Source organism: Brassica napus, chromosome C2, assembly GCF_020379485.1.
Source record: "Brassica napus cultivar Da-Ae chromosome C2, Da-Ae, whole genome shotgun sequence".
NCBI lineage: Eukaryota > Viridiplantae > Streptophyta > Magnoliopsida > Brassicales > Brassicaceae > Brassica > Brassica napus.
Window position 1 is genome coordinate 51,723,019 of NC_063445.1, and position 26,481 is coordinate 51,749,499.

At 37.8% G+C, this 26,481-nt stretch overlaps 2 protein-coding genes and 1 pseudogene across 2 annotated transcripts; 1 reads left to right on the forward strand and 2 right to left on the reverse strand.

Annotated features, from left to right (window-relative positions):
- The first annotated feature begins 9,033 nt into the window (after positions 1 to 9,033).
- LOC106407775 lies at positions 9,034 to 10,228 on the forward strand. The gene is made up of 3 exons (XM_048749215.1): positions 9,034 to 9,450; positions 9,574 to 9,864; positions 10,118 to 10,228. Exons 1-3 carry the CDS (start codon positions 9,034 to 9,036, stop codon positions 10,226 to 10,228), a joined length of 819 nt encoding a protein of 272 aa, XP_048605172.1.
- A 2,626-nt stretch (positions 10,229 to 12,854) lies between these two features.
- On the reverse strand, positions 12,855 to 14,448 carry LOC106424581 (annotated as a pseudogene).
- Positions 14,449 to 17,417: 2,969 nt separating this feature from the next.
- LOC106401627 (ABC transporter B family member 15-like) lies at positions 17,418 to 23,076 on the reverse strand. Its single transcript, XM_048746986.1, has 7 exons — positions 22,532 to 23,076; positions 22,155 to 22,209; positions 21,876 to 22,054; positions 21,138 to 21,595; positions 20,151 to 20,691; positions 18,996 to 19,892; positions 17,418 to 18,910 (listed from the first exon to the last, which is right to left on the reverse strand). Exons 1-7 carry the CDS (start codon positions 22,766 to 22,768, stop codon positions 17,540 to 17,542), a joined length of 3,738 nt encoding a protein of 1,245 aa, XP_048602943.1. The 5' UTR covers positions 22,769 to 23,076; the 3' UTR covers positions 17,418 to 17,539.
- Between the last annotated feature and the right edge of the window lie 3,405 nt (positions 23,077 to 26,481).

A 26,481-nucleotide genomic window follows, 5' to 3' on the forward strand; every position in this document is an offset into this window, starting at 1 on the left:
TGGTGCGATCTTTCAAGCTCAAAACTGGAGGGAATCTATAGGAAGAGGAAGGTGGCCGATGTTGGAGCTGCAACTGAAGCTGATGAATGCACCAGTCGTCCACCAGGTGTAAAGGCAGCTAAGGCACGTGGTAAGAAGTCAGCAGTTGAGGAGAAGGGGGTGTCAGCCTTTGAGTCAATGTGGACCATCAAACAGGCTGATCTAGCCTCTAAAGAAAGGCTCTCCAAGATGGCTCTGCTTGACAGGCTGTTTGCAAAAGAAGGACCATTGAATGAGCGTGAAGAAGCCCTAAAGACCAGACTGATATATGAATTGTTGGCTGTTTGAGTTTAAGTTTGAGTCTGTTTGTTGGACTGTTGGCTGCTTGCGTTATGAATTGAGTCTGTTTGTTTTTCTGTTTCATCGAGTCTAAGTGGTAATGTAGTTCTAGTTGTGTGTTGTTCTGTTTCAAGTGGTTTGAAGTTGTTACATGTTCTTGTTCTGTTTGAAATGTAATGTTGTCTTGTTGAAATGAATGTGTCAAATGGTTTCAAATGGTATTAAGATTCTTGTTGTGTTGTTCTTTTTTTTCAGGTGAGAGACTGTACTTTGGGATAGAGACTTGTGTGTGTCTGTGGTGCATATTAGGGTTTGTGGAATAGTCTTAACATATAACACCCGCTAACTTTCTCAACAAGAAAGATTACCTTTACAGCATGAAAAGGAGATGTTTTGGTGCATTTACAACAACCAAGCTTTGTAGGTCCAGGATATGTCTTAGCAAGGCCATGAATCTGAACTGCAATGTTAGGATCAACTATCACTACAAGAAAATAGTGGTATTCTGACGGAAATTCCGACGGATAATGAAATCCTCGGAATATCCCGAGGAATTTCCGAGGATATTCCGAGAAAACCTAAAATTTGGTTTCCTCGGAATTTCCTCGGAATATACCGACGGAATTCCGAGGAAATATTAATCTGTCGGAATATTCTTATGGAATACCGAGGAAAAACGTATTCCCCGGAAAAAACCGATGAATTCCGAGGATATATTATAGCCGTTAGAGAGCCGTTGGGGGATTTTTAAAATTCCGAGGAAATTCCGACAAACTAGCCGTTTCCGTCGGAATTCCGTCGGAATTTCTTCGGTCTGTCGGCAGGATTTCAACTATAAATACAAGCACCCCTCTTCCTCTTCATTCACTCCATATCTTCATCCTCCCTCTTACTCTCTTTACACACGAATTTGATTCATAAAAAATATGTCTTCTTCAAATTATTTTCGTTCTTGGATCGATCGACCTCATTTGGATCCGAACACGAGATTGCTTACGGAATAATACCAACAAGGTATAACTGAATTCATGGGGTTAGTTCACCGACAACCGGAAGCAAAAACAGCTATGTTAAGATGTCATTGCTCTAATTGTAAAAATAGAAAGATTATTAAAGAGTGGGATGTTTGGACTCATCTATATTTGAGTGGGTTTACACGAAGTTACAAAATTTGGTATCATCATGGGGAAACTGATTATGAACATGGTAGTACTAGCGAACCTCAGCCAGTGGTTAGATTAGAAGAACCAATTAGAACGGATGTAGATTATGGTGTAGGTACCGAGGAGATGGTAAATGATCATTTTAGAGGGGAAGATTTACCCAATGCACAAGCTATGAGATTTTATGATATGTTGGATGCTTGAAAGCAACCATTGTACGAAGGTTGCAGAGATGGTCATTCAGCTTTATCATCTGCTACAAGATTGATGGGCATTAAAACATATTATAATTTGGCTCAAGACTGTGTGGATGCGATTGCTGATTTTGTAAAAGATATTCTACCCGAGGATAATGTAGCTCCTGGTTCATACTACGAGGTTCAGAAACTCGTAGCTGGTCTTGGTTTATCGTATCAGGTAATAGATGTATGCAGCAACAACTGCATGATTTATTGGAGGGCGGATGAACAGCGGGTTACATGCAAATTTTGTGGAAAGCCTCGTTATAAAGATACGAGTGAAAGAGTTCCAGTGCCATATAAAAGGATGTGGTATTTGCCTTTGACGGAAAGGTTGCAGAGGTTGTATCTGTCTAAACGTACAGCGCAACCAATGAGATGGCATGCGGAGCACTCAACAGATGGTGAGATCAGACATCTTTCAGATGCAAAAGCGTGGAAGCATTTCCAATCAAAGTATCCCGAGTTTGCGTATGAGAGAAGAAATGTCTACCTTGGATTATGTACTGATGGTTTCAGCTCGTTTGGCAAGAGTAGAAGACAGTATTCTCTATGGCCAGTCATTCTTACACCATACAACCTACCCCCAAACTTGTGCTTGCGACGAGAGTTTTTGTTTCTCTCGATTCTCGTTCCCGGACCAGAGCATCCTAAGAGATCACTTGATGTATTTCTTCAGCCACTAATATATGAGTTGCAACAACTATGGGCTCAAGGTGCTGAAACATACGATGTTTCGTGTAAAGAAAACTTTCAAATGCGGGCAGTACTAATGTGGACAATAAGTGATTTTCCAGCATATGGTATGTTATCTGGATGGACAATGCATGGAAGGCTATCATGTCCATATTGTCAAGATAACACTGATGCTTTCCAACTAAAACACGGAAGGAAAACGTGTTGGTTTGACTGTCACAGGAGATTCCTACCACCTGATCATCCATATCGTAGGAGTAGGAATTTGTTTACGAAGAACAAGAGGGTGTTTGAAAGTCCACCTCCGAAAATTTGTGGGAAAGATTTGAAGAAACAACTAAGAGATTTTGGTGCAGAAAGGACGCCAGACGTCGGTGGACATGAGCGTTTTCCGGTAGATGCTGTTGGAGACCTACATAACTGGCACAAAAAAGTATTTTCTGGGATCTGCCATACTGGGAGGATCATCTGCTAAGGTATAATTTAGATGTCATGCATATTGAGAAGAACTTTTTGACAATCTCATGAACACGATCCTTAATGTTCAAGGTAAAACAAATGATAATTTGAAGTCAAGACTGGATTTAGTCGATATATGTGCTCGTTCAGAACTTCATGTTGATGAGAATGGTAGGGCTCCTTTTCCCATATACCGACTTGATGCAGAGGGAAAATATGTGTTCTTTGATTGGATTTCAAACAATATGGAATTTCCAGACGGTTACGCATCTAATTAGCGTAACTGTATCGACAGAAAGGAAGGAAAGTATACTGGCTTGAAAACCCACGATTGCCATGTAATGATGCAGCGCCTCCTTCCGTTTGCCTTCAAGGAACTATTACCACGAAATGTTCATGAAGCAATTGCAGGGATAAGTGGTTTCTTCCGCGATTTATGCACGAGATCAGTGACTCTTGAAGGTATTGAAAATTTGAAGACTAACATAGCCGTGATTCAGTGCAACCTTGAGAAGATATTTCCTCCTTCATTTTCTGATGTTATGGAGCATCTTGTTATTCACCTGGCAAGAGAATTGGAACTTGGTGGTCCTGTGCAGTATAGATGGATGTATATGTATGCGCGGTATATGTTCCATTCGAAGAAGATGGTGAAAAATTTAAGTAGGGTGGAAGGTTCTATAGTCGCACAGATGATCAATGAAGAAACTTCAAACTTTGCCGAGTACTACTTTCCAGCAGAAGTTCAGACAGAAAACAGAAGGCCTGCTCGGCATTATGATAGAGACGAACGGGCAACATATCATGTTACGGTTCCAGATATTTTCACAGACGTTGGACGACTTAGCGGAAAACCAAAGGACCGTCGACTTACTGAGCAGGAGCGCAGTAATTTGCAAACATATTTGCTCAGCAACTGCGAAGATGTTCTTCAATATGAGAGGTAAATAAATTAGCTTACAAATTTTTATTTTAACAAGTTGAAATTTAAATCTTAATTAATTACATTATTGTCATCATATGTACAGGATTTTCATGGCAGAAAAGAGGTTCGAATATAGATACGCCATAGAGGACGAACTAGAAGAAATGAGGCAGAGAGAATTTTCTGGATGGATGTTTACTTATGTGAGTGCTTTAAACAAATTAAAATATCATTTATCACATATTTATACTAATTCACATTTATTGATATAACATATATATGTGCTATTAATATAGGTGTCTGCTGGTTTGGCCAGAGGTGAAACATTTGACGATTGGATACGCGAGATGGTCGTTGGACCAAAATTTGTTGTGAAGTCATATCCGAGATTTTGTACTCGAGGATATGCATTCACAAATCAGAAGAGGAGACGTTCGAGTACGACTTATGATGCTGGTGTTTGTTCTGCATCAGGAGATGATGTATACTACGGACACATACATGAGATTTTGGAAATCAAGTATTTGGGCATGGTTGGATTGCGCTGTACTGTTTTCTATTGTGATTGGCACGACTACACTCTAGATCGAGGTGTGAGAACAGATGCATTTGGTGTTACATTAGTAAATTCGAGGCGAAAGCTGCAATATTATGATCCTTTCATTCTTGCTTCTCAGGCCGATCAGGTAATTAAATGTTAATTATTTAGAATGATTCATCATCATGTGTATTAATTTATAATTTTACTAATAATTTTTTAAATGTTACAGGTTTGTTATATCAAGTACCCCGGGTAAGGAACAGAGATGATCCATGGGTTACTGTTACAAGACTCAACCCGAGAGGCCGAGTTCAGGGAAGTTCTAAGCTGGAAGACCCACTACAACCAAGCACATCCGGCAACTTAAGTGCAGCAGAAGATTTAGCTGGAGTTGACCTTGTAGTCGATTTAACCGACTTCGGAGAGGAAGCCGTCGTTCACGTAGAGTATGAACCAGTGATTGGAGAGTTTTACCAAGATCCAGATTCAGATTCATCTGGTGATGATGACTCGGAAACAGAATAGCATCAACTTTTTTTTTTTGGAATATTCCGACGGAATTCCGAGGAAGATAAGGGTTTCCTCGGAATTCCCTCGGAATATTCCAAGGAAATTCCGAGGAAGTACGGTTTTTAAACCGAAAACAACGTTTTGCGGTTTGAATAACACTTACATAACCCTTATTAAGTGTCTTAGACTGATTATGAAGTCAAAAATTTGTTCATTACCCTATAATAAACACTTTTCCGATTGTATGAACGAAATCCCCACAACATAAGAGAAACACTTATACACTTTAATGAACGGTAAAGGGAATACTTACAATTCATTTTGAAATTTTGTTATCTCATGGTTTATGATCATCTATACAAAGAATCCTCAATGGTATGCATTACAATTGTATAAGAAATGAAATACGGCAAAAAATCGATGTTTTGAAACCCCAAACACTAGTTCCTCGGAATTTCCTCGGAATATTCCGACGGAATTCCGAGGAAGATAAGGGTTTCCTCGGAATTCCCTCGAAATATTCCGAGGAAATTCCGAGGAAGTAGGGTTTTTAAACCGAAAACAACGTTTTGCGATTTGAATAACACTTATATAACCCTTATTAAGTGTCTTAGACTGATTATGAAGTCAAAAATTTGTTCCATACCCTATAATAAACACTTTTCTGATTGTATGAACAAAATCCCACAACATAAGCGAAACACTTATACACTTTAATGAACGGTAAAGGGAATACTTACAATTCGTTTTGAAATTTTGTTATTTCATGGTTTATGATCATCTATACAAAGAATCCTCAATGGTATGCATTACAATTGTATAAGAAATGATATACGGCAAAAAAAATCGTTGTTTTGAAACCCCAAACACTAGTTCCTCGGAATTTCCTCGGAATATTCCGACGGAATTCCGAGGAAGATAAGGGTTTCCTCGGAATTCCCTTGGAATATTCTGAGGAAATTAATTCCGAGGAAATTCCGAGGAAGTAGAGTTTTTAAACCGAAAACAACGTTTTGCGGTTTGAATAACACTTATATAACCCTTATTAAGTGTCTTAAACTGATTATGAAGTCAAAAATTTGTTCCTTACCCTATAATAAACACTTTTCCGATTGTATGAACGAAATCCCCACAACATAAGAGAAACACTTATACACTTTAATGAACGGTAAAGGGAATACTTACAATTCGTTTTGAAATTTTGTTATTTCATGGTTTATGATCATCTATACAAAGAATTCTCAATGGTATGCATTACAATTGTATAAGAAATGAAATACGGCAAAAAATATCGATGTTTTGAAACCCCAAACACTAGTTCCTCGGAATATTCCGACGGAATTCCGACGGATATTTATGTATCCGTCGGAATTTCCTCGGAATATTTTCATTTAAGCGGGCAAATATTTCGCGAAAATTGAAATCGGAATTCCGAGAAAATTCCGACGGAAACTATCCGTGTATAAAGGAACATGATTTGGGTTTATATTTTCCAACAAATAAAAGACTACTGATCAGGAGAACTATGAGGAGACAATACCTTCCACTTTATTGCCTCCTTTACCAGTCCAGTAACCAGGTGTTAAATAATAGAAGATGGGTTTTTTTACACCGGATGCGTTGGGAATGATATTGTCAAAGTAGATGGCGAGAACAAACCAGAAAAGGAATGTCCCGACTTGCCACTGGTAGATAATATCCTACAAAAAGATGTTCAAGTAGTGGTTTGAGAAAAAAAAAGCTAAGAAAGTATTTGATTAATTAATGAAACATGTTTTATGAATGTCCGTCCACATACAATTGAAAGTACACAAGTTGACATGCCTCCTTCGCATACAGCTCTTTCACTCCAGCTAATTCCAGAACTTGCTGGAGTTGAAGTTGCATCAAGAAGAAGCTTAAGGCCCGCAGAAAAAGTGTTGGGTGGGAAGAGTGACCAAATCGCGCGGCGAGAAGCAGGATAAGCGTTAGAGTAAGGGAATCCAGTAGCTGATACAATCTGAGTATTTAGAAATTGTAACTAGTAAGAAGAAGTCGTCACGATTTGAGGAGCTAAGGTTAAAGCCAAGAGAATCAAACCTGTGTGATAAAGCCAATGAGAAACACAAGGAAACCAACAGTTGTAGCTGAAGATGATTTGCTAATGAAAGATGATAGCACGAACGCTAGGCTAATCTAGTAACACAAAGGATAGATAAGTTTTAAGTGATAACCCAGCAAAAATCAATGGAAAATAATTAAAAATGATGGGGATCTTTAATTTTACCATATTAAACTGAAAAAACAAGAAAAGTAGGAAGACAACGAAGAAACTGTTTTTCAAGAAAAAATCGAATTGGAACATCATTCCAAAGAGGACTAAGAAGAGTGAGGAGACAAATGTAAGGAGTCCTTCCCATGTGAGCCATGATAACCAATAAGCTGTATCAAAAACTCCCATCATTGTCATTGCCTGACGAAGTTTTAGCTCTTTCTCGGTAACAAGAGAACCGAGCTGGAGAACAAAACCAAACATGGAGAAGGCAAGAAAAAAGATTGGTTCCATTACTTTGAGTGCAGAGATAACTTCAGCTATAATAGCTGGGCGTGCAAATTCTTTAAATCCAAAATCCCAACCAAACTTTGGATCTGAAATAGAGAGAATAAAAAAAAGTCAAAAGAAGACATGTACGTTTATGAATTTCCAACTAAAAAGTAATGAAAAACTAACTGGCGAAGACTTTTCAACTTATTAGTACTAGATATGAGTTTTTCAACTTTCAATATGAAACTTTGTCTCCAAGAGCATGTGCATTGCAGGATCTTAACACTAATTCTTAGCCTAATAAGCAATTAAATTAAATAGAAAAAAGGGATTTAGTTAAGAGCTGAGTCTTAATTAAACGCAGGAAGCACCGGGTCTTTGTGACGCGTGGCGAGACGTGATACGCCGTCTGTCTTGAGAGAAAACAAAAACCGAACCATTTTTGTGTCTTTGTTCTTTCTCTCTTCGACGAAAGAGAGAGGAGGTGAGATGGAGGATGAATCTCGGCGGTGGTTCTGATCGATGTTAGAGCGTCGTTGGTTCTGATCGACGAAAAATATCGGTTACTCTCCTCGACGGAATCCGGTGGATCTCCTCATCGATTCTCACTGGCTCCTCTCGACGAATCTCGGTGGCTAAGGTCAAAGAATCACGGCGGCTATCCTCGACGGATAAAATCCGTGGATCTACCCGAGGATGAAAATCTCCAGTTGCTGGTGATTGCAATCGAAAGGTAAACTCAATTTTAGATTATTTTTTTTTATTTCAGTGTCTTTGCATGTCTTTGATTTTGGTCGTTCTTGTTTTTGTCGATTGTTTGACTCAATTAATATATTTAGGAGATACTGTGGGTTCTTCTCTCAAAAAAATCAAAGAAGGAACCGAAGCAAGTTACTGGAGAGATTCTTTCTTTTTTCAGAAGGAACTTCAATGTTAAATCAAAGGTTCGAACTTTATGTTATGGTTCGAAATTTTTTAAGCTCGATTCAAAGGTTGAGAATTTTGTCTGGGACCGTTTTGACTTCAATTCTTAACATGGACTGCGTTTATTTACTGACATTGTTTACGGAATTGTGCAAGGATCAATGGTTCCAAGGAGAGGAGTAGTTGCTATGCTCACGTTCTGTACAGCGAGGAGATAAAGGTAAATCGAAAGTTTCCTTCTTTGATCCGCTAGATTGATTTTAGTCTTTTAGTTGTAGTTTGAATTGAAGTCGATGGTGTAATAAATGTTTAGGTTAGAGTATGGTTGTGTAAGTAATAAATAGAACTTATGGTTGGAGTTTAGTGATGGCTGAGGGATACTAGTATATTGCAGGATCTTTTCCAGTTTCTTTGTTATGTTGGTAAGATATTTGACTGAAGCTTGTGTAATAAATGTGTTGGTTAGGGATAGATTACGGTAGTCTTAGTAATAAATAGAAGTTATGGTTTAGGGTGGTAAATGTGTTAGCTTTGTGTCAAGTCTATGGGTTGTGATGAATGTGTATAGAAATAAGTCAAATCCTCTCTTAAATGCATTGCTTCTGTTTTCCTCTATTAAACGCATTACTTCTGTTTTCTTCTTATTCATTAACAACTCTGTGATCTTCTCTTCCATCTATAACACCTTCCTTGCTCTTGTTCTTATATTTCTCTTGTCTTTCACACAATCAAAAATGGAATTTAATCCATTTACGAGTGGACCAAAATTTGTTGATCTTCTCCAAAGTCAACAAACTATATTTGGTTCATCTGAAGTTCCTGTATATGGAACTCCACATTCTGTCGGTTCAGTGAGTGTTGTAGAGGGTAAAGAACGGAGGGCATGGATGCCTGCAGATGACATTTTGCTCATCAGTGCCTGGCTCAACACGAGCAAAGACCCAGTCGTGGGTAATGAGCAAAGATCAGGCGCATTTTGGAAAAGAATTGCAGCCTACTTTGGGGCAAGCCAGAAAGCTGAAGGGTCCAAACCGAGAGAGTCGACGCACTGTAAGCAGCGGTGGCAGAAGATCAATGACCTCGTGTGCAAGTTATGTGGCTCGTTTGAAGCTGCAACAAGGGAGAAGACCAGCGGACAAAATGAAACTGATGTCCTAAAAAAAGCGCATGAGATCTTCTACAACAACCATCAAAAGAAGTTCAATCTCGAGCATGCGTGGATGGAGCTCCAAAACGATCAGAAATGGTGCGATCTTTCAAGCTCAAAACTGTAGGGAATCTATAGGAAGAGGAAGGTGGCCGATGCTGGAGCTGCAACTGAAGCTGATGAATGCACCAGTCGTCCACCGGGTGTAAAGGCAGCTAAGGCACGTGGTAAGAAGTCAGCAGTTGAGGAGAAGGGGGTGTCAGCCTTTGAGTCAATGTGGACCATCAAACAGGCTGATCTAGCCTCTAAAGAAAGGCTCTCCAAGATGGCTCTGCTTGACAGGCTGTTTGCAAAAGAAGGACCATTGAATGAGCGTGAGAAAGCGCTAAAGACCAGGCTGATAGATGAATTGTTGGCTGTTTGAATTTAAGTTTGAGTCTGTTTGTTGGATTGTTGGCTGCTTGTGTTATGAATTGAGTCTGTTTGTTTTTCTGTTTCATTGAGTCTAAGTGGTAATGTAGTTCTAGTTGTGTGTTGTTCTGTTTCAAGTGGTTTGAAGTTGTTACATGTTCTTGTTCTGTTTGAAATGTAATGTTGTCTTGTTGTAATGAACGTGTCAAATGGTTTCAAATGGTATTAAGATTCTTGTTGTGTTGTTCTTTTTTTTTCAGGTGAGAGACTGTACTTTGGGACAGAGACTTGTGTGTGTCTGTGGTGAAGATTGTGAGTGGAAAGGTCACGAGAGTGAGTATGTTGCATCACGAGAGAGGGAGAGAGAGTGAAGTACTATTGTTTTCTTCTATAACAAGAGAGAGAGTGAAGAACTATTGTTTTCTTCTATCACAAGAGAGGAGTGATGTACTCTTGTTTTGTAATGTTGTATCACGAGATTTGTACTATTGTTTTGTAATGTTCTATCACGAGAGACAGTCTTCTAGTCTAATTAGAATCACACACACTTATAAATTGTTATCTAGTGTCACCATTCTCACCATCCTCTTCAATATCTTTCTACAAATCGATCATAATCTCACCATCCTCTCCATTCTATTTCAACGAAAAATATACAAAACTTATCATTTTATTATGGCATAATCTCGATCCTAATCTCACCATCCTCGGTTTATCTCTTTGAAAAAATATACAAAACTTATCATTTTATTATGGCATCATCCTCTCATAACACTTTCGATGAGTCTATTGATGAGGCTTTCGATCAATATTTTGATCAATTTTTTTATCAACAATTTGATCAAACTATGGAGAATCTGATCAATGCTAATGGTGATCAAGAAGATGCAAGAAACAAAAGAAAAAAGAGAGCTTTTATCGAGCGAAATCGTGAAGAAGGCAATCTCCGGTTATGGAATGATTATTTCAGTGACACTCCAACATATCCTGAAAATCTATTTCGCCGACGATTTAGAATGAACAAGCGATTGTTCATGCATATTGTTGATCGCCTCTCCAACGAAATTCAATTCTTTCGTCAAAAGAAAGACGGTCTCGGAAGGCTTGGTCTCTCTACACTTCAAAAGTGTACTATAGCTATTCGTGTGTTGGCATATGGTTATGAGCTTGATGCGGTCGACGAATACCTCCGGCACGGTGCAAGCACTGCTCGGTTATGTGTGGAAAATTTTGTGGAAGCAATAATAGATTTGTTCGGCGATGAGTACCTGAGAAGACCAACACCGGATGATCTTCAACGTCTACTTTATATTGGACACATTCATGGATTTCCCGGGATGATAGGGAGCATCGATTGTATGCATTGGGAGTGGAAGAATTGTCTCACCGCTTGGAAAGGGCAATATTCTCGTGGTTATGGAAAACCCACAATTGTCTTAGAGGCGGTTGCTTCACATGATCTCTGGATATGGCATGCGTTTTTTGGACCTCCAGGTACTTTAAATGATATCAATGTTCTTGATCGCTCACATGTTTTTGATGACATAATAAATGGTCAAGCTCCGAAGGTGAATTTCTCGGTCAACGGAAGACAATATGATTTGGCTTACTATCTGACCGATGATATTTATCCAAAATGGGCTACATTTATCCAATCTATTTCGCTTCCACAAGGGCACAAAGCAACTTTGCTCAACGTCAAGAAGTTGTCCGAAAAGATGTCGAGCGTGCTTTCGGAGTCTTGCAAGCTCGATTTGGCATTATTAAAAACCCAGCTCGTATTTTGGATAAAGTCAAGATCGGAAAGATTATGAGAGCATGTATCATACTCCATAATATGATAGTACAAGACGAACGAGATCAAAACACTCATTTTGATGTTTCGGAATTTCAACAAGGAGAAGGCAACGGAAGTTCACAAGTCAATCTCACCTACTCTACAGACATCCCTTCAAATATGGGCAATATGATGAATGTTCGAACTACAATTCGTGATAAACGAATTCATGAACGACTTAAAGCTGATTTGGTTGAACATATATGGTCTAAATTTTGAGGTGATCAAGACAACAACTGAGCTTCAATGCCTCTTTTAAATTATTATCGGTTATTTTAGTAATCTTTGTTTTAATGTTTTTATTTTAAATTCTATGTTTAAAGTGTAATGTTTTATTTTATTTTATTTTATAAATAAATTTTAGTTTCAAAAAAAAAAATTAATCATTTTTAATATAAGAACCTTTAAGTTAAGAAACTTCCATTGGAAGACTAAAAATTAAAAGTTTCTTAACATTAACTCTTAACCTAAATTAATTACTAAAATATTAGCTAAGAGTCCATTAAGGGGTTATAGCAATGCACATGCTCTTGCTATTTATTTTATTCAATCAGAGAAATGTTGACCTATGCAAGTTTTTTTTACTATATATAGATACAGAGGTTTTCTTTCTCTTATGTTGATTTTTTTTTTTGTAAAAAGGCATCTTATGTTGACTTTTTAACAAATCATCAACTTATCATATTTTATTGACTGCTGAACACTGGTAGGAACGAGCAAAAAGTTGGGGGAATCCAGAAGTTTATGCCGTTGATGATCTTAAACGATACTTCTAAGGGAAATTTGATAACTGACAAAAACTATATTTCACCAACAAACCATATCACCCTCTCTCTATCCTCTTACTACAAAACTAATATTTTTTCCAATATAGTTATTCAGCAAATTAATCCTACTTCTAAAGGTCTTCTCTTGAAAGATACTTTAAAAATAGAGATCCAAATGAAAGTTTTCTCTAAAACATACAACTTCCCCAGTTGGGTAATTTCCCAGCAAAATAAGTTATAAGATTCACTGATAAGAGTTTTCTTTACAATGGATAGCAGCAAACACCATCCGACAACTTCTTCATCTTGCATAAGGAAACAACAGTAATTATCAAGAAGAGAAAAAACAGGTTAAGTTTTGCATAATATATATTATTATTTTTTTTATTTTTTTTAAACTCGCACTTAGTTCGGGAAAGGATGCAGCCACCTCGGGAGAACGAACGAGGAATAATATGATTCCTTTATGTAATCTATCTCTCTCGGACCACCAACGGAACTCAGAACGCGACCGTCGCTGCTACGTTCCAACTCTTCGTGGACCATAAATTCCTCAATGTGTAAGTTAATAGACAACAAATCTTGGCCCTCCATGTTTCCCCTCCAAAAGTACACTAGTTTATCATCAAAAGGATTCATCCCCAACGGAATATAATCAAAACCAGCCGTTACAATATCAGTAGAGATTTCAGATACTAGTTGCCATCCTTCGCTCTTTAGCCTCCATACACACAGCTTATCAACTTCGGCTACAGAGACTATGTTAATATACATGAGAAACCCTTGACAAGTTGTGCAAGCTCTTGTGAATTTAGTTGTTTTGTCTAAGTCAGGGAAAGGTGTAACACGACATCGATCAGAACCCTTGTCGCCACTAGGGTAGAAATCGAAGGATACAAGAAAATCTTTATACTCCGGATTGTGAGCGAGCCAGTGAAGCTTTCCGTTCAAGCTAATGGGATTGTTAAATTCCTGAGCGATGAAAGTGAAAGGAAAACTAACAGTTTCAAGACTCCACGAGCCGGTCTCAGATGAATATATCAAGAAACTAGTAAAGTTCTTCTTCTTCTCTAACAAAACAACTTTGTAACCCAAAACGACTTCGTCCTCAGTTCGAGTCACAATCCCCAATATCCAAAAACGTTCCATTACATGATTATGAGGCAGGATCTCTACGCATTGCCTTGAGACAGGATTAGCCACGTAGAAAGATTGGTTCGTCACTACGTAAATCAATATCAATCCAACATCGGTGTAAGCCACGACTCTACCTTCTCGGTTCTCGAACTTTTCGGCTAGAAAAGACGAGATGTAAGAACCGAGAGAACGGGTAAGACACCAGTTGTCGGATCCGTAGTGAGCCATGGTTTCTGTCTCGCAACCTCTACACATGAACGACCACGAAGAACAATACGAGTTTTGGTACATAGACAGATAAAGATCGCGGCAAAAAGGAGACTCAACGAGTGATTTCCATTTCTTGCAAACCAGTTTGAAAGCGATTATGCTCGTTAGTGGTAACTTGGTAGTATAATAGCATACAGATCCTCTAGCAGCGATTCCGTTCCACTGATCTTTGGTCTCTTTGTCAATTGGATAGGGATTGGTGGCAATCTCGATAACATAATCGCCCATTGTTCTTCTGTGAGCAAATCCATCTCCCTATCGTTTGGTTTCTCCATCAAATGGGATTAGGGTTTTTTTTGTGTGTATATGGATAAAGTTTATTTAAGTTGTACAAAGTTATAATCATGTATATATATATATTGTCGGAATTGGGCTTATAAATCATTAAATCTCAAATGTGCAATGGGCTTCAGATTTAGGGGGTCTACACTTGTGAGCTGCTTATTAAACAAATAAGGTAAATGATTAGATTTTTGGGAAAGTAGATTTCCTATAAACTAGGTAAACTGGTTTTTCGACACCTTTTCAATTCTCTACATAAAAACCAAAAACCAGATTTGTTAGGTTTTTGGGAGAAAGTAACGTTAGGATTTTCAATATTTATTTTCCTTTTTTTTAATTCTGCTATTTTATCAGCTATTAACAAAATATTTTTAAGATCTTTTAATACTAATAGAAATTTAATATAACTCTCTTTTATATATGTTTTAAAAATTAAATTATTTTCCAGAGATAAACTCTAATCTTTTAATTTTTTTATAGATTACTTATTTTATATTATTAAAATAATCTATATATTTATTATCTTAATAAAATACTTTCAAGTTTTTAAAAATCTGAAATCTACATAAAAAAACAAAAAACTCGAAACAGTTATAATACGAAAATAATTTTTTTTCTTTTCCCCTGTGTCTATGAGACCACATTGCATTAGAAATTGGCTTGCCCGCTAACGCTGCTCCAAAGAATTGATACCATTGCCGGACAACTTTGCACTCCTCAAGTCAACGAACTTCAAACCTGCAAACCACCACCAGTAATAGAAGACTGAAATTTGAGAACTCCTCAAGTCAACGAACTTCAAACCTGCAAACCACCACCAGTAATAGAAGACTGAAATTTGAGAACTCCGATGTTGTTCTTCCAAACCTACAATTTAGACCAAGGATACGACCACCATTGCGAACCAAGTGACCCAACAATGGTGTTGGGATGACATATCCAAACATGAGGCTCCCTCGACGAACCAACCCTCCCATGACCCACATGAGATTGAAAAACACCGCCTCACGCTAAACCCGAGAACCGAACCTAGCTCCAAAAGCAACGTCGAAGATACGCCAACGTGGGAGAGCCAGTGAGCATCTCTGAGGTAACGGAGAGGAAGAAACCTCCATAAATGAACAAGTGAATGCAGAACAAACATCAAAAGCGGTGAGGACAGAGATGGAAAAACCAGAGCAACCGTCGGAGGAGACCAAGGAACAGGTCATAGACGGCCCGCCTCGACTCCAAGGTCGACAGCAGCACACGAACAACACAATGGCAGTAGCTATTACACAACAGCAAACACAACCATGGTCATGCCTCCGGAGAAACTCCAAAGCCCGACAAAACCGGATAGAGAAGGAGGTCCCTGCTACTCGATGACGAGTAGACTAAACCACCGACGACGCCGGAAAACTCCTCACCAACCCGAAGCAAGACACCAGGCCACCGGATCTTGAGAGAGCAGTCATACACACACGACCACGCGCTCCCACCACCACAGGAAAAAAATATCTAAAAAATTGAAAACCTAGATCTACTCCACGCTGCAACCCCAAAAGCCGATTTCACCGCCAGTATACCGAAGAACCAACCTCATCTTGACACCACCACTCCACCAAGCTTAACCGAAGGTCACCCACCAAGGTAGAGACTCCTTCGTTCCTGCTCAGCTTCATCGTCAACAGGGCCAGAGACATATCAGCGGCTGGGATGGACTAGCGAAGAAACAAGAGAAGAAAAGAGGAAGAGAAAAGATGCCTCGGCGGCGGAAGGCCACCGGAAGAAAGATAGGGATTTGGGAGAGTATAGAGAGAAAAAGTTTTAATGAGAGAAAGAGCTTTTTACTAAAAACATTTTTTAAACTTGTAAAATTAAATAAATTATTTTTATTTAAATTTTACATGTTTTGTTAATAATCTATTGGTATGAATCACTAAAATTGTTTTTATATATTTAAAAATTTTATTTTTTTTTAAATTAACTTATAAGTTCAAATTTTACAAAATAACAGATAAAAATAGAATATCAATCAAATTTTAGAAAAACCAAAAATCTAAAGAAAAATTAAAATTCAGACTTCAAAAAACAAAAACAAAATAAAAATAAAAATCACCATTCATGTTTTTCGAAAAAATGAATCTATTGCAAATCAAAAATCAAAATTTTATAAACAAAAATTAAAAAATTAAAAAATTAAACCAATATTTAAAAGCTAGTACATAAACAATCGAGGCCTAAGACTGCTCGGTGATAATCACAAAGATCCAACAAAGAGAATAGGCAGATAAACAAGACTACAAGAGACGTCTTGAAAAAAATCAAGAACTTATAGAGCAAAGAAAACGTAAATCCTGATTGTCTTTCTGTATCTACATTGAAAATAAAGAAAAAACTATTTACTAACAAAAAAAAAAGAATATATGGAATTAAGTTGGAAAAAAAATCAAATGAACCAAAGAATTTATAACTGTTGATTGTATTGAAGATACCGTCTATGTGACTTGTGTAGGTCATGAGGAGCCTACATATAATCAACTGGACAAGGCTTACCAATTACCATTATCAAGCCTTACCCATGGCTTCCCTTTCCCACTCCAGTGTATCAAACTGACCAGACCAGGATGCAACTACTCACGACATTTATAAAGAAAGTAGCAGTCACCAAGTTTCAAGACTGCTTCATTTTTCAGTTGAAGAAAAACAAGCCTCTGCTTGACTTTGGGGATTCCCTTGCTTATTGTTTGTTGGGGTTGGTACAACATGATGCTCCTGCGAAGAAGCAGCTGGAGGTGTTCACTCTTATTCTCACTTGCGGTGTATAATTTTCCATGTTCCATAAGAGCTTTTCGTATGAGCAACTTTTTTATTTTTATTATGAGCAACTTAATTATATGAAGAAAGTTGCAAGTAGTATATAAACTCTTGTTCCACATTTCTTCAATGAAATATTATGAAAAAGGTTCTCATGATTTTGAAATATTTATAATAAATATATAAAAATTCATCTATTTTAAAGTTGAGAATCTAGTTAAGAGCTCCCATTGGAGTTACTCTTAGAGCATCAACATCCTAAGATCGTTAGAGAGTTTTTTGACAAAATGTGGGTTCCATTGACGCGTGGATCCCACAAAAATTTTAAAAACCACTTCCAGAAATCACCAAATAAGGATCGGTAATTAGGGAGTTTTGGCACTGTTTGCAGGTTCCACCGACACGTGGCGATCTGCGATTGGCTTATTTATTTATTTTTTTTTAAAGAAAACAAAAAAAAAAGAAAAAAAACCTAAGGATCGCTTATGCGATATAGCTTATGCAATAATCATGGTCTTATGTTGTTATCATACAAGCCAAATTTAAACACATTTGTTTCAATGTTTGAATTTTTTTTCTATAGCTTTTTATCAACAAGAAGTTCTCTGGAGACTAACCAATGAGAAGTAAACACCTGTGGACCCTTTTGCCAGCAAGGATGAATGGGTCCCATGTTCCACGAGTTTCCCTTTCTCTAGAACAGCTATTGCGTCACAGTTGTGGATAGTACTCAACCTATGTGCAATAACAACGCTCGTCCTCCCAACCATCACGCGCTCGAGCGCGTCTTGTACAACACGCTCCGACTGGCTATCCAAAGCACTCGTGGCTTCATCAAGGAGCAACACTGACGGGTTCTTCAACATCGCTCTAGCAATCGCGATCCTCTGTTTCTGACCACCGGATAACTGTAATCCTCTGTTTCCACAGTACGTGTCGTAGCCGTCCGATAACGCTGTGATGAAATCGTGAGCGTTCGCTGCTCGTGCCGCCTCGATGATCTCTGCTTCGTCGATCTTATCCGACGCTCTTCCGTATATAATGTTCTCTCTTATCGTTCCCGCGAACAACGTTGGCTCTTGGCTAACCAAAGCTATGTGCTGACGTAGCGATCTCAGATTGTACGTTCTTAAATCTCGGCCGTCGATTCTCACAACCCCGTTAACCGGGTCGTAAAACCGTTCGATCAACCCGATTACCGTGGACTTACCCGATCCGCTTGGACCAACTATCGCAGTCGACTTTGCTGCGTCGATATTAATAGAGAAGTCGCTGAATATCGTTACATCCCGTCTAGTCGGATAAGAGAAGCCCACGTTGAGAAACTCGACCCGACCGGTTATTCTTTCCGGTTCATATCCATCTGGATCTTCTGGATCAATGGATGTGTACCGGTCCAACACAGCGAAAACCGACCCGACCGCGTCCGAACCTTTTGCTAGATCAGTTGTCATGCTTCCAGCATCGGCAATAACCCGCCCGGTACTAACCAAGATCATAAACGTTTCGAACAAAGCTTTAGCCGTGATGTACCCACCTTCTATCAATCTACCACCGTACCAAAAGTCCAGAGCCCACATGCATGACGTGAGGCTTTGCGACATGGCTAGCCCAATCCCCGCGAACCACGACTGACGTATGCTTTCTCGCCGCGGGTTTTGTTGGGCCTTTTCTAACATTTTCATGATACGTTCTTGTGATGAAAAGGCTGTGATGGTTCGGACGTTTGAAACAGCCTCCGCAGCTAGTTTACTACTCTCGTCCTGAGCCTTGATTGCTTTTTTCGACATGTTCTTGAGTAGAACAAGTCGAGTGTAGAAGCAAACAATAATCACCGGTTGCACCGCGATCATCACTAGGGCTAACCTCCAAGCAATGACCAAACCCATCGTGCATGCAATGGTTACAGCTGATATTGTTTGTATTAATAACGCCATACGATCACCTACCAACGATCTCACCTATTATAACAAAAAAAGTTATTAGAAAAATATCAAGAAACGTTATGACATTGTTCGTTACTGATCTTGAAATTAGTGTACTTACCACATTAGCATCTTTTACGAGCCTAGTGCAAATGGCACCGCTTGAGTTCTCATCACGATCGAACCAACCGATTTCAAAGGTTAGCACCTTAGAGAGCATACGTTCTCGGATACGCTTAGTCAAATATTCGCCCATGCATGCAAAATTGTAGTGTTGGCTGATATTGATCAGTAAAGAAAGCACGGCTAAGCCCACAAAAGATAATGCATAGATCATCGTTTTCTCCTTGATCTCGTCGTGGCTCTTCAAGAAATAAACTGATACCATTGACCCCAAAGAATATGCGTACGCCGGCTGTATGGCACCAAACAAGGTTGCACTTATGCAACCATATAACGCCTGTTTCCATTCCGGTAAATTCATAGCAAAGAGTCTCTTAAACGATGGTAAAGGCGGCTTATCATCTTCAGACAGATTCTTCACAATACTTGAACCTGTAATGGAGTTAGCAGAGCTTGACCGGCTAAGAGTCGAGACTCTTGCTCTACTTCTCAAATCTTTGCTAGGATCCGAGACTGGACCCATAATTAGCACATTGACACTCATGTTGACATCTGAGTCATTTTTTTCAATCTGTTGTAAACGGACTAGTGAAGCATATTGACCATCTAAGTTCTCCATTAGCTCATCGTGCGATCCAGTCTCAACACCATGGCCGTTTTGGATCACAGAGATAATGTCAGCATTACGAATGGTGGAGAGACGGTGGGCAATAAGGATAGTTGTACGACCAATTGATGCATTCTCTAAGGCATCTTGGACTACTCTTTCTGATTCAGAGTCCAATGCGCTTGTTGCCTCATCTAGAAGGAGAATTGTTGGTGATTTGATTATTGCACGTGCAATTGCAATCCTCTGCTTTTGTCCTCCTGACATTTGCACTCCTCTCTCCCCAACCTATTTGTTTACACAAAAACATTATCAACCACCCGATAACCAGGACCGGTCCTAGCCTGGATATAACCAAATAAAACAGTAACCTACAGTCTCTAAAATTTATAAGTTATTATACATAACATATGACTTCCAAATTATTAAAAACAATACTTTATTAAAATTTATACTAAATTATTAATAGTACTCATAATCTGAAGACCTGCCATGCCTACAAAACTACAAAAGTATGCAATAAAGTATATAAAATAAGAATCAAACCTGAGTTTCATAGCCATTAGGTAACTCAGAAATGAAATTATGAGCATTAGAGGCCTTAGCAGCTTCCACAACATCATCAAGGGATGCATCTTCCTTACCAAACAATATGTTCTCCTTTATGGACGTGGCAAAAAGTGCAGGCTCTTGGCTAACTAAACCCATTTGCGACCTTAACCACTTCACTTGCAACTTATCAATGGATACACCATCTATAAGAATCTCTCCGGCCACCGGGTTATAAAACCTCTGCAAACGAGATATCACAGTTGATTTTCCCGACCCGCTTCCTCCAACCAAAGCCACAGTTTTCCCAGACGGAACTCTTAGACAAAAATCGTCAAAGATTGATGTTTCAGGTCTCGATGGATACACAAACTTTACATGCTTAAACTCAACTTCTCCTATAATGTTCTCCAGCTTTTGCCCTTCCGAATTTTCTGAATCAATCTTGGGAACTTTGTTTATCACTTCTATGATTCGCTCCCCAACTGAAGCCGCTTCAAAGAAGTACTTTAGATTAGACAAACCACCACCAAGTGATCTGAAATATCAACAAAGATACCAAAGATCAACAACATGATACAGTTTCACAAAGACCAACAAATATTTTCTTTTAATGTTTTGTAAGATCAATATCATTATACTTTGCAACTATAATTTTTACCATGAATAGTTGAAAATATAGATTAAAATAATTTATAAATACACATTAAAACTATTAGAACATCTAACTGATTAGTAATTGGCTAATTCAACTAACTATAAAAAACTAACAAAAGTTAAATGGTTACTGAAAACAATTAATATTTAAACAAATAGTTCAAAACATTTTAAGATACGTAATAAAGCTAAAATATAGATACAAATAATTTTATAATACTGTATAGGTGTATGATTCTTATAGTGTAGCTGCTAAAATCGTTTTGCATATCTCATTTTTTCATGCACAACCCACGTGTGTCACTTTCTAGTTATATATATACTTACACGCCACCGATGGCAACAGCGGCGGCAACTGCAAACACCGTACCACCTTGAGCACCATGGTACATGACCATCCGGCTTCCATACCAAGACATAAACCCCCACATTGCGAAAGTGATTCCATTGCTTCCAATGGTGATTCCTTTAGCAAGCCCTTGTCTAATCCCTAGCTTCACCGAGCCTTGAAGTGCAGTTGAAAACTTTGATATCGTCTTCCTCTCCCCTGAAAACGCATAGACAGTTCGCACAGAAGAGATGGCCTGCTCAGCTACAAAGCCAGCTTCATTGTACTCTTCACGTATCTTCGTTGAAATACTTATGAGGGCTTGGCCGTACATAAGTCCCGGGATCACTAATAGGACAACGAATGGTAAGCCAACTAAGGCGAGTTTCCATAACAAAATAAAGCCGACTATGTAGCTTCCCATGAACGTTGATGCGCTCACCAAAAAATTCGGTAACTGCACCAAACCGAAATCATAAGAGCATAAAATTGGTGGGAGATTCACAGAGATTCTAACAATATATTATAACAGTAAAAAAAATATTAGCTACTAAAATACTGACAAGTGTTTTGAAAAATTCTCACAAAAATGCTAAAGAGTCTTTCATAGGCTTTCTTTCTTTCTTTTTACTCTTTTTTTAGTAATAAACTCATTGAGAAACTTAATAATATTGATGTTCTAAAAAATCGGTTTATAAAATAGAAAATGATTAAAATGAAAGATAGAAAAGTGAGACCTTTTCACTAAGCACGTCTTGGATGAGGAAGCTGTCACTAGAGACACTTGTGATAACATCAGAAGTGCTTGTGGCATGAAGATCAAAGTACCCCACATCCTGTCTTAATACTGCTCTTAAATACTTTTCTCTCATTCTTGCTGTTTGCCTCTCCCCTGTTCTTGTCCAACAATATCCTTCTGTATTGTGTTTTTGGTAATCATTCAAATACTAATTGGTTAATCTAATTTAGGTCAACTCTATTGAAAAGGAAAAGAGACATTATTTAAAAACACTTACCAAGGAAACAGACCACCCAAGATCCACAAGCTACATAAAGCAAAACTACAGAGTTCTGTTGGTTACAAAAAAAAGAAAAGAATAAACATTAGTCATCTTTCCTTATACAGACACATACAATAAATTTAGAAGTGCATGTGTCATAAACTGAAGTCTAAGTCGTAAGCTGTTTAAAAATGACTTGGAGGAGTCAATCTGGTTGTTATATGTTTAACCTACTGTATATCTCATCTACGTGAATTTGTAATTTTCTTGATTTTCTCAAATAAAATATCAACGGATTATAGACATTTCAAGCATTAGAAAAACCCACAAAAAAACTTGTTATCATAAGATCTTATTAGAAAATCAAGTATAAGAGAGAGAATTGAGAGGACCTTGGAGATGTTTTGCATGAAGGTTTCTGTGTTTAAATAGGAACCACCAAGATTGTTCATAAGCTTGCTGGTGATCAGAAGAACAAGAGGCGTTGTGAAGCCATCACCGACGGCTCCTATAAACCCTAATCCCATCAGCAACCAATCTACACAGTCAGCGTGCATGAATATCGATCTTACGCTTCTCAAACTCTTCACCGTCTTCTTCCCAGTCTCTTTCTCCTCTGCTTGACCCATTTTCTCCTTTGTTCCAAAGAGAAAGGAGAGTAAGAGAGCCTAAAACGACCCCTTGACCTAAACGAAACGACCGCAGCTTGTTTCTCTGACTATGTGTTTTCAAGAGGTTCTATGTTCGTGCAGCAATATTAAAACCAGAAACCTGTACTTTCTTTTTGTTTTTCTAATGTTTTTTTGGTTATGTGATGCTTTCTTTTATAGGCTTCATTCACACTTCACTGATCCGATGCGGTAGTAGGCGGATATTTATAGAAACAGAAAGAGAGAGCGAATCCAACTGGCTTCTCGGAACTTCAGCTGTCTTACAGTATTAGACCATGTTTTTTATATTAAACGTTATAACATGTATTTTCGTGATTTATACTAATATCACCGTTGTGTCACCGTCAGTTCGTGACTTCTTTTCGCGAAAACATTGGTTTTAGTGACACGACTTTTAAACTAGTGTGAAGGAAATAGTCAAATCAAATTTCGACTCGAATGTTTTCTTTGAAAGTTCTTAGAGAGAGGTTAGAGAAAAAGTAGAGAGAGGTTAGAGAAAAAATAATAACTATATATAAATGATCTTATAATTTAAAAGCTGTTTATCATTTTAAAAATATGTTTGGTTAAAGAAACAGAACATATTTTACCAACTGTTTGATTTATAGGCTAAATTATTGTTCCCTGAATTAGTAACAGAACATAAACATCAGACAAATCAGTTTTTTTTTATTTTATGAAATCTATCTGAGATCAATTCGAGTACAAAAGTACACTTCGATGTTCTTTGTCAAAAATAAAATAAAACACACTTGGATGTTTTATACTCTTCTTTTTAAAAAAGAAAATCATATTGACATTTTTTCTTGTTAATAAAAATGTCATTTGTAATTTTAATATAATTTATATTTAGTTTAAGCTTAATATCAGTTAAAAATGCATTAGTTTTATAAATAATATTATTTATCTCAAACTTTATTAATTAAATATATGTATTTATTAAGAATGTAAATATATTTAGATCTTTTTAAATTTGTGTGAAAAATGTTAAAATGTCACTATTAGTTAATTTATACTACGATTGATTCTTTCTTTCAAGGGCTTTTTGCAAAAGTGACTCAAAACTTAAAGTCAAACAGAAAACTAACCTTTTCTTTTGACTCCTTTTTTTTTTGAGATTTTAACCCCACATCTGCATTTTATCTACGAAAATGCCATTAACATTTTTTTTTTTTTTCGAAAATGGCTTCTTTACTGTCTCAACCTCATCTTCTTCAAGTATTTACAATATTGCCACTGCAATGAATAGTGGCAACAACCTTGTACGAACTGTTTGGAGCTTTTAATGCCCTTTAATGCACGTAAATCTCTTTACACTCTCTCTGTTTCAATTGTTATGAACTAAAAACAACATTTCTTTCACTTTCTCTCTATATTCATCCAAAAAACTCAAGCTTTTGATTCAAAATATGGGCTATGGTTGACAGAGCCATATTTCTTTCGTTTTGACTTACGGTTGCTTTCGTTTGAGGTTCTGGGTGGTTGGAGAAGACCCTGTGTGCAAACGAAGTCATCTCACCTAGTTTAAGGTACGAATTTGAATTTTTTTTCAAGATCTGTTCGCGTAGAAGACTTACTAGTAAGTCATCTGTATGTAGAAGACTTACTGATGAGTCTTCTGGTCAAACGGACGACTTAAATTAAGTCGTCCAGCTTTGTTTGTTAAAAAAAACACTATATAAGTCGTCTACGAGAAACGGGCTAGTTTTGCATTTGACCGAATCGTGTCAGATCTTTGACTATTTCTGGACGACTTATAATTCAGTCGTCTCTGGGAAAGTTAAAATTTCAATATTTTATGAAAACTTGACGACTTACGTGTAAGTCGTCCTAGGTTAGTTTTGTAATTGAAAAATAAAACTTCATAATTTAACTTTAACCAGACGACTTAATATAAAGTCGTCCCTCCAGAAGACTTAATTTAAAGTCGTCCGGGGAAAGCAAAGTCGTCCAGAATTTTTCCCAATTTTCTGGTCAAACCTTGCTTATCCCGGACGACCTTAAATTAAGTCGTTTAGCTGGACGACTTTCATCTAAGTCGTCTGGAGAAAGTTAAATTTCAAGTTTTATTTTTCAATTACAAAACTAACCTAGGACGACTTACACGTAAGTCGTCAAGTTTTCATAAAATATTGAAATTTTAACTTTCCCAGAGACGACTGAATTATAAGTCGTCCAGAAATAGTCAAAGATCTGACACGATTCGGTCAAATGCAAAACTAGCCCGTTTCTCGTAGACGACTTATATATAAGTCGTCTGAAGTTTTTTTTTTAACAAACAAAGCCGGACGACTTAGAATTAAGTCGTCCCTTTTAATTTTCAATTGCAAAAGTGACCTCTTTAGACGACTTACCTTTAAGTCTTCTGGACGACTTAGTGCTAAGTCGTCTGCGGCAATGTTTATTGAACTTCTTCATTTTCTCTATGTTTACTAATGTGTTTTATTTTGAATATTTGCAGATGATTTTTCAGTTACATGCAGTGTATGGAGAATGGTTGTTGAGAGATTTCCGTTGGGATTTTGTGGTTGATGATCTCAAAGGAGCAAGATTGTTTTTATTGAATGAAGATTCAACACATGCTGAACTTGTTGCAATGGCTCAAGAAGATTATAACCTGGACATGAGAACAGTGAGTGTGGAGATTAGCTACTCATTACCAGCAGAAATGATGATGGCTCCAGGCAGTCTTCCCATTCATGTTACAAGTGATAGACAAGTTCGAAACTTGCTGGAGATACTCAAAACCCATAGAGTATGTCTTTGTGTATCAAGCCGCAGCAAGGTCGAAACGGTTTCAGAGAAAAGGGATATTGATGAAGCTGGTGAATGGGAAAAAGATGTTGGTGATAATGATGAAGCTGGTGAATGGGAAGAAGATGTTGGTGATGATGATGAAGCTGGTGAATGGGAAGAAGATGTTGGTGATGATGATGAAGCTGATGAATGTTTTGAAGATGTTGGTGATAATGAGTTTGTTGAAGATGGATGGGGAGGAGGAAAATGGGGAGGAGGATGCTGATAATTCTATTGTTGGTGAAACGGATCAGAATGGTGGGGATTACAGTCTTTATGGAAAGGTTCCAGATGAGGACGAGGAAGATGATTATAATATTTGTTTTGAAGAAATTCAAAAGACATATGCTAAGACAAATGCTATTGAAGGAGGAAAATCGAATGGTACCAGTATCTATGTCAACCAGAGTTTTGTTAGCAAGGGTGCACTGCTTTCAGAGCTGCGGTTGGCAGCAGTGAGGGGTAAGTTTTCTTTCAGATTATACAAATCAACGAAAACTCTCGTTGTGGCAACATGTCCGGTTAGCTATTGTGGATGGAAGGTCAGAGCGAGTGTCAAACATGGGACAAACACGTTTTGGGTAACAAAGTATGTGGAAAAACATTTATGCTCAGCGGGAGACCGAATCGCTCAGCGGAGACACTGTACTCCGAAGTATGTAGGTAGTCTTTTCATTGATCGTGTTGGAATCATTGATGGGATAACTCCGCAGCATATCACTGATGCAATGAGGAACATGTTTGGCATGGCGCTTGATTACACCACTTCATACAGAGCACTGTTATATGCACAAAGATTGGTGAGAGGATCAGCAGAAGAAGGGTATTCGCGTCTGGCATCATATCTCGAGCAAATCTCCATTGCAAATCCTGAT

Bases quoted from the DNA above. Each gene is read 5' to 3' on its own strand.
- LOC106401627 (XM_048746986.1), bottom strand. From the start codon at position 22,768: ATGGGTCAAGCAGAGGAGAAAGAGACTGGGAAGAAGACGGTGAAGAGT. The intron at 20,692-21,137 runs GTAAGTATATAT...TTGATATTTCAG, and splicing joins GCTGTTGCCATCGGTGGCGT to ATCACTTGGTGGTGGTTTGT. The intron at 18,911-18,995 runs GTAAGTACACTA...TTGTTATAATAG, and splicing joins TCGTAAAAGATGCTAATGTG to GTGAGATCGTTGGTAGGTGA.
- LOC106407775 (XM_048749215.1), top strand. From the start codon at position 9,034: ATGGAATTTAATCCATTTACGAGTGGACCAAAATTTGTTGATCTTCTC. The intron at 9,451-9,573 runs GTCCTAAAAAAA...TCAAAACTGTAG, and splicing joins GCGGACAAAATGAAACTGAT to GGAATCTATAGGAAGAGGAA. The intron at 9,865-10,117 runs GTTTGAATTTAA...TTTTTTTTTCAG, and splicing joins TGATAGATGAATTGTTGGCT to GTGAGAGACTGTACTTTGGG.